General features: G+C 30.4%; 1 protein-coding gene across 1 annotated transcript; it reads right to left on the reverse strand.

Annotated features, from left to right (window-relative positions):
- Positions 1-4,238: 4,238 nt before the first annotated feature.
- LOC106771706 (probable serine/threonine-protein kinase PIX7) lies at positions 4,239-8,386 on the reverse strand. Its single transcript, XM_014657714.2, has 6 exons — positions 7,591-8,386; positions 6,565-6,935; positions 6,324-6,459; positions 6,032-6,168; positions 5,824-5,947; positions 4,239-5,327 (listed from the first exon to the last, which is right to left on the reverse strand). Exons 1-6 carry the CDS (start codon positions 7,778-7,780, stop codon positions 4,819-4,821), a joined length of 1,467 nt encoding a protein of 488 aa, XP_014513200.1. The 5' UTR covers positions 7,781-8,386; the 3' UTR covers positions 4,239-4,818.
- Positions 8,387-9,038: the final 652 nt, after the last annotated feature.

A 9,038-nucleotide genomic window follows, 5' to 3' on the forward strand; every position in this document is an offset into this window, starting at 1 on the left:
ATTTATCTTTACTAAATCAATTATAAATTTACGTTTGATAATAAAATTTAATTAAATTATCATGAGTGGCTGTTAATTTTTATTGATACTAAAAATGATATTTAGTCAATTAACAACTTTTTGAATTAATCATAGTTTTGTTTAGAAAAAAGAGAATGATTAGTTATCTTTATTCTTTTACTAATTAATTATGATTTCTACTGATTATACTTCTTGACTGATTGCTTTAAATTATACTCCTTGATTGATTGATTTTTTTTTTTGTTAAAAAGATTACATCAGTATTTTAATTTGATACATTAATTCGAGAGTTTGAGGTGGCTTTGTAGTTTTCAATTGTTATCCGGTTTATCCAAATGCAACCTTGTTGCTTTCATGCTTAAATGCTTTCTTTGTATTTAGATTAGAAGCTTATTAAGGTTATTTTTTACACTTGAAATGTGTATATTGTGAGGGTTAATTAATCATGTGTGAAGATTTGGATATACGTTTGTACTCGATTAGGAACTTTTTGCTGCAAAGTAAATTCTATTAACGGAAACATTATATGATATGGTATTATCTTAATCAATATTTGTCAATGCATTTAATTATGATACATTTTATAGCATCCGTGAATGCATTTATTTTAATTTGTGAGATGTTCTTAACTTCATCTTTATTATATTTATTGTCGTATTTCATTTGGTGGGGTATTAATATTAACCACATTTATTTACCTTTATTATTGAGATTTTTTTTGTTAAATATGTTTTTGGTATCTAAATTATCACATGACGTCGTGTTTCTGAGGTTGGCAACAATTGTTCAGATGTCATGCTTTAACGTTCATTACTTACATGTATATTTGTCTTGAAGACATGACACACTGTTAGCCACGTCAGAAAAAAAAAAATTAACGACGTTGATTATGAAGGACTAAATATGAAACTTTATAAAAGAAAAGGTGAAAATGGATCAAAGTTTTGGAGAAGGATTAAAACTAAAATCGTATGATAGTTTAGAGATCAAAAACATATTTAATCTTTTTATTTTATTCTCGAGGTGGTTATAATTTCATTTTCATTTATTTTTATATTTTATGTTATTTAGTGGGGAGGTTTTTAACCTAATTTTTTATTTATTTGTCCTTATTATTGAGATTTATTTTATTGAGTGAGGTGTCCATAATTTCACCATCATTTAAATTTATTTTCATTTTTATTTTATTTAGGTGTTCTTAACTTTATTCTTATTTATTTATCTATATTATTTGAATTTATTTTATTCATTGAGTGTTAATAACCTCATTTCATTTCACTAGTATTTAGTGGATTTTCACTTGTTAATCTAGTTTTGGTTATATAATTTGATTTTATTTACATTGCTCAAGTATTTTAATGAAAATAGAGTGTGATTTTATATTTTGGAATATGTGATATTGAATTATGTATGCATAAACAATTGTTAAGTTGATTTAATTATTATGTTCATGAAAGGAACTTGTTCTGATGGTGTTATGGTTAAGTAATTTATTACTTTGATATTAAATAGTGTTATATCAATTCTAGTTAGAGTTATATATGTTAGAACTAGACTCTTTTGAGCGTTGTTTGGACTTTGTTCAGAGTGGCTCTTCGAGTGGTTAGTTGCAACGAATCTCTTTTTGGTAGGTAGCTCAGTTGAGTGGAATGTTCTTAGGATGTTGAGTTTAGGAAGCACATGTCTTTGGACAGAGAGTTCTAAAAATTGTGTTTGGGCTTACTTGATTGTGAAGAGTCTTTAGAGTGTCGAGTTCAAAAGACGAGTCTTTTTGAACAAAGAGCTTTAGAGACTAGTGTTTGATGTTGGGTTCTTATATTAAAAGACTAAAATCTCTAAATAAAGAACTCTACGATGATCGTGATTTATCAGGGAACTCGGACGGAGATGCACAACTATGAAGAGTGGAAAAAGTCGAGAGAATAAAATTGAATGGTGTATTATATTTTACAACAATAAAATTGATGTAAATGGTATAATTTCTCTTAATGTGGTTTATATTATAAGTGAAACTTGAATAGATTTGATAAATAATTTTTTTTTTATTATAAATTATGTCATAAGTAAATATTTTTTATACTAAAATTTTGAGATGTTATATTGTTTAATATAAATAATTTTATTAATAAAAAATATCATTCTTAAATTTATTTTAAGTCTCTTAAATTCTTTTACCTCTTGTGTTTATTACTTTCTATTCTCACTTATAAATGAAGAAACAAAAGGGAAAATGGATAATATTTTTAACATACAACTCCTCTAAACAACAGCATACTCACATTATCAAATAAAATTCAACTTTTACCTGTTTGTTTTATTATAAATAAGTTGTTAACTTATCATTACATCTTATAATAGCACTTTTAATCATGTAATTGAGTTGCTATTTTTCACTAAAATGTGATAGCAAAAGTAAAATAAAGATTAAAATTAAAATATCCGTATAGAAATAAAGGTTGAATAAAGTCTTTAAAAATATTTTTGCAAATTTATGTCCCTAACCACGAATTCTTCTGCAAAAGACAAAAAATAGTTGTTGTTAGTGTAAAACTTACACAAAGTAATTAGTTTTAAGGTACTTTTTTTATTTTATTTCAAATTTGTTTTAAAAACTTTAAAAATAAATTTAAAATGCAAAACTCGATTGACTCAATATATTTGTCACCTAATTGCTTGAGTTGATTGATTTTTTTAAAACACACAAAATCAACTTAATTTAATCAATTTTAATTGAGTCGAATAATGGATTGAATTAAATTTAATCCAACTCAATTTGTGAACACCCATTACTTTTTAATATTTAATAATATTATATCTAACACCCAAAATGCTACTACTAAATATAAATAAAAAGAAACACTTCTGCATGTAATTTTCTTCATGCAAAAAAAAACATTTTATATAACATTGTAACTTACTCGATTATTTGCATGTATATATATTTTCTTCATAAAGTACTAAACTCGATTATTTTAAGACCGAATTATTTTCCTCTTTTATAAATAAAATGAAAAGTTAAAAGTTCAAAATTCATTTAGTTTTAAAGATGAGAGAATATTGGCATAATAAGTTCTCAAATTCTTTTCTCTTTTTCTTTTTCACAAGCATGCATAGATTTAAGTCTGAGTTTATATACTTTAGTCATAATCAAAAGTTGAAAATTCAAACCTCCTTTAGTTATAAAGAGAAGAGAAGGTGATAAAAGTAAAGAAAAGAAAAGAAAATAATCAAAGTAAATAAGAATAAAGGTATAATAAACTCTTATTGTCTCGATAAAGCATCAAATAATAAATATATGCTACCATGATGAAGAAGTCGAATTTGTCTATAATATATTCAGTTTATTTATACTAAATTAAATCCAAATTCAGTTAATAGAAACAAAAAATTTATTTAGATTAGATTATATTATTTATATAATTGAAAGAAGTTTTTCCCTTTTAAATTAATTAAAATAACAAAGTACCAATTACCATTTTAATTAATGAATTAGCAATTAATTAATTACTTAAAAAATAACAACGAAGTTTTACCTTTTTTAAATAAATTCTCGTAAACTAACGTTTCTCTCCTAAAAACATTTTAGCACTTAACACACTAACTACATGAAATTACTTATACACCCAAAAATGTATAAATTAAAAATAAAATAAAATTAATGCATACACATTTAACATATCCATTAAATAATAAAATATTTTATTCGTTTATGACGATGATAAAATAGGTTTATCCTATCCACATGTACCCCAAATAGTTGAACACATTATAAATTTGTATCATTTAAAATTTTTGGCACACCCTTTTAATTTTGAATTGTAAATTATATTTCTAAACTTCTTTTCTGTAATTAAAGGGAATGCATCAAGATTTTTGAAGGTACAAGAAAATGGGACCAGGTTGTGACCCTAAGGCAAACATGTTCAACCACTAGTTTGGAAAAATCACTATCTTAGAAAAAGTGGTCACATGGTTGATCTTTGAAAATTAAAACACAAAAAAAAAATGATTTTTTTTATTAATAATGGAACCAAATTGAATAAATTAAACAAAAAATAAAAGACAAACATATTTTTGTTGTATTTTTCAAATATTTCTCTAATATTAAAATCTTCCTAGGTTGCTTTACAATTGCATTATATTCATTAGCATAAATATATATTCTGAGTGAAACGTTCGCACACTGTATGCAATGCTAAATGTTGCATTCACAGAATCAAAATATAAACTAAGAACACTTCAACTTTAAATAAAATAAATAACTATTACAATACCAGTTGATAAAGATAATAATACATTGTACATAGAAACAAACAAAGCTCTTTCTTAACAACAAACACATTTGACACAACAAAAAACAAAACAAACATTTTTCTAGTACAACATCTGACTACATCAGTGTGTGTTCGCTGAAAAGTATATTGTCCAATGAGAGTGTAAAAATCTATGGCTAACATGAGTTAACACCACTTTTTTTTTTTTTTCTTCTTTACAAAAACTACATTCTGAAAGGAAGAAAACCAAGACAAGGTGGAAAAGTTATACAATTTCAGTGAATACCAGTTACCCCCACTTGAAATCTGTGTATGACAAGTCCCTAGAATTACCACGTAACATGAAACTGTCTCGTGCAGTTAACTTATTTGAGATTATGTAATGACAATGATTCAATCAGAGGTTTCAGAGAAACTCTTCCAGGACACAACAGTTGCTGTATGTACAGCTGATGAACTAATTTGTGGGAACTGAATGAATAGAGAATCATCAAACTAAAGATGATGAAACTGTGATTGATTCTTACCCAGTAGGTTTTGGAGACTTGGTATATCGAATGTATGGAGAACCATGTGGAACATTTGAGCTAGACAATGTCCTTACAGGTTGACCCTTCCTTGACACAGATACTATCTGTGTTCTGATGCCATTTTTATGATTCGGCATCGACATGGTTCGGTCTACTCGCGCAATCTGGAAGTGATAAGATGAGATAGCCATGTCCTTGAGGCTTGGTAAAGGCTTCAAAGCTTGAACAACTTCACTCATCAAGGGTCTGGATTTTGGATCACGGCTAAGGCATTGAGCAGCAAGCTGCACAGCTTTCTGCACCCCTTTAACCGAGAAGTGACCTTCGAGGCGGGGGTCGATTATCCGGTAGAACATCCTCCGGTCTCCAAGAACAGGTCTTGCCCACTCCACCAGATTGTGTTCCCCATTTGGTCTCTTCTTGTCAATGGATCGCCGGCCGGTGAGCATTTCAAGTAGCACTACTCCAAAGCTGTAGACATCACTTTTTGATGTCAAATGTCCTAGTAAGAATTGGACTGTAAGTATACATCTATGCACAAGACATGTAAATAAAATCATTGGGTAACAATTTTTCAGTTAGAGTAGTAGGCAAGACCTGAGGTAAACTATCTTGCTTTCTGTTTCATCACTGTTACTTCTTTAGTTTAAGATAAAGATCACACATTTTGAAAAACTAATTCAATAGCTCATATGAAACTTTTAAAGATCATTGGTGACCCCTTCCCCTTTTTTCTTCTAGATGGTTTGGATTGAACATGTTGGCATTTCAATGATATTTTCATTTAATGTGGCCTTGACTATAACTTTGAAGGATCAAACTGAGGGTTTTCTCCATAAAGGAATAATGATAGTCCAAGAACTTATAAAACAGAAAAGCTTTTAGAATGCAATTGCAAATTCTAGACAACATAAGCTATCTTCATAGTTATACAGTGAAAGTACTGAGTTTAAGAAATGTTACCACTTGAAAAGGAACAGGGAAGGCTAAAAACTCACCAGTCATCACATACTCGGGGGCCGCATAACCATACGTCCCCATAACTCTTGTTGACACATGTGTCTTTTCCCCTTCAGGACCATCTTTGGCAAGTCCAAAATCAGAGAGCTTGGCATTGTATTCCTATGAACATTGTTGCTTTTATTTTCTGTGTTGGAGAATGAATATGAAACAATAAATACTTTCTTGAACAGTTGACTTACATACCGCATCTAATAGTATATTAGATGTTTTGAAATCACGATATATTATGGGTCTTTGAGCCTCTTCGTGGAGAAAAGCAAGACCCTTTGCAGCACCAAGTGCAATTTTCATTCTGATAGACCAAGGAAGAGGCAGGGGTCCTTCAACAAAACAAATGGTTGTTACCAGAAAAACAATCATGCACAGAGCACATGCCTATCAGAAAGAACAAATGCATTATGAGAAGAGAACCATGTTACTTTAGCTTTTGTTTTCTATATGCATGCTATAGAAATAGAAAAGGTTTGTAGTTTACTTCTAAAGAGGTGGTTTTCCAAACTGCCTCTGGGCATAAACTCATAAACCAGTAATCTTTGGTCATCTTCAATGCAGAAACCAACCAGTTTAACTAGATTTGGATGGACAAGATCACCAAGATAATTTAACTCAGCCTGAGAAGAAGCAAAGACAAATTGAGAATGTTAGCATCATATGAGCTATAACAACAACAAAAATGAAAATATAGAAGTTGAGAAGGATGTATATAAGTTCCATACAAGCCACTCTTTGTGACCTTGATGTCCATTGTGGTTGAGGGTCTTGACCGCAACCGTAAGCCCGGTACCTGGTTTCACAGGTGCAGTTCCATTCTCTTCAATCCAACCCTTGAAGACACAACCAAACCCTCCTTCACCAAGAAGACTCTCTGGTCTAAAATTCCTTGTGGCCACCTTAAGTCCGTTGAATGTGAATTTTCTCAGGCAAGAAGCAACCTTCAACTCCTCACTGAATATTGGAGTTGAAGGGTTACTTTCTGCATCACTGGTTGTGGTAGAGGACTCCGGAGGAGCAACTGTTTCCTTTGTGATTCTATCAGATGCAGATTTGTTTTCCTCTGATTCAGTTACCACTGACTTAACATTTTGACCTAAAAATAAGAGCAAATGAACACCATTTTACACATGATTTCATCATACCATTCTTGACTTTAAACAACTTCATTGCAATTTCACTACACTTGTATAAGAACAATATGGTAAATGCAATCAATGCAAAGTTGTTCGTGGCAGTTCAGAATATAAACCATGAGCCGAGCAACTTTTATAACTTGTTATATGATTGAATCATTGGATAATCATTCTCAGGGTACAACAATAACAAAGTCTTATCTCACAATTGTCAGAACTATTAGATATCATTTACAAAATGCATTTCTTGGCTCTTTTTTCCCAACATCAAGTGCAGACAGTGGTTACAGAAAAAACATGATGTGGTCAAAAGGTAATGCAGAAAAGAATCTGTCTTTGAAAGCCTTTAATTATTTCTAAATGAATTTGTTAGATCTTCAACATACTCAACAAAAATGCACAATAATAACTCAAATCAGTGTTATTGTCAGAAATCAGAATTCATTAGTTTCTCAAAACAGACTCAAACTCACAAAAAGGGTTTGGTGGGCAGATCGTACAACCCAAAAAGTAAAGACACACAGCTAATGTTGGCCACCTAAAATTAATGACAAATGACAAATAGAACAACATATTTTCATGAAACTAAGGAAATTAATGTGCAAAGAAAATTACCATTATTACGGGCACTAGTGCCACTAACTTTTGTGCTATCAACTTTTGATTTTGAAGGTATGCAACTCCCAAAGATGCTAAATCTAAACCCCCATTTTCTCTCCTTCACACCACCTTCCTTGTTCTTCCTGCCCTTTGACTTGTCCACATCCAAACTCCCTGCTTGAACTGCATTGCTCCCAAACCCCATCTTCCAAAAACTCTCACAAACAACTCTCCATGCACCAAAGTCTCAAAATTGTTATACAAAGCCACTTCAACTTCAAGCTAGAAATAATTGAACAACTTTCCTTTGGGTGAACTCAAGATATATCTCTGGGTCAAAAGTCAGAGACTAATCTCTCAAAAAAATGTTAGACACAAAGCTAGAAACTACTGATTGAACAATATGGAGCTAGAGAAAAAGAACAATTGCATGGCATTAAATGTTCTAAAAGATGAACAAACACATGAACACAGATGAATGACTGAGACCAACACAGCACAAAAACAAAGTCACAAACAAAAACCAAGTTGTGAAGTGAGTCTAAAATCCAAAGCAAAGTGGAAGAGAGAGAGATAGAGAGAGAAAGAAAGAGAGGGAGGGAGTTGGTGTTGTGTTGAAGAATGAAGAGGAAAGCGGGAGAGTGCTTGTGACAGAGGGAAAGGTTTTCCACAGCGGGCAGTTCGGGCAGGCTTGAAAACGTGAAAAGTGGGGAAGTGGGGCAGTGCGGGCAAGAGAGAGAAAGTGACAGGCATTTTTCTTTTTGCTTTTTGAAAACAGCACAGAGCAGTGCCACTTGGTAAATTGGAACCTACGACATCTGACTTTCACTTTGCTCTCTAAATTATTCCACAGATAACGTTGTTTTTTCCTTGTGGAAAATCATTATGCAAAGGCTATCCTCATTTTGCTTAGTACATGCTCTTTCAACTATTCTTTTTTCTTTCTTTATTTTCTGGTTTCTTCTAAATTGAATATTAAAAAATGTGTGATATAATTTCATTTAATTAGAATATCAAGGTTGGTTGAATTAAATTTTTCAGTAAGGAGTTAGAACTTGAAAGGCATGAATTTGATGAGTAATTTAATATATAACTTTCAACTTAAAATATTTCAAATATTATGGGGTAAGAAAGTACAAATCAAATGTATTCATTTTTTGTATGTGGGTGTGTTTTGTGATGAAGTTAATAATTACATTTTGGTTTTTGTTAGGTTGAAATGATTAAGTATAATAATATATAGAAAAATAGATTTTATTGTTAAGTTTATGATTTATTTATGTTTTTATATATTTTATTTATTTATTTTTTTATTTTTTAAATAAAATTATTTTGTTTTCTTTAATACAAGAATTAATGTTACTTGCAATATCACGTATTAGAATTTAGGTATTTTACTTTTGTTTTTTTTTTCTATTTTTTCTTTCCCCCACCTCCTTTCACCTCTTATCACCATTTTCTTC

This window comes from Vigna radiata, chromosome 1 (assembly GCF_000741045.1).
Source record: "Vigna radiata var. radiata cultivar VC1973A chromosome 1, Vradiata_ver6, whole genome shotgun sequence".
NCBI lineage: Eukaryota > Viridiplantae > Streptophyta > Magnoliopsida > Fabales > Fabaceae > Vigna > Vigna radiata.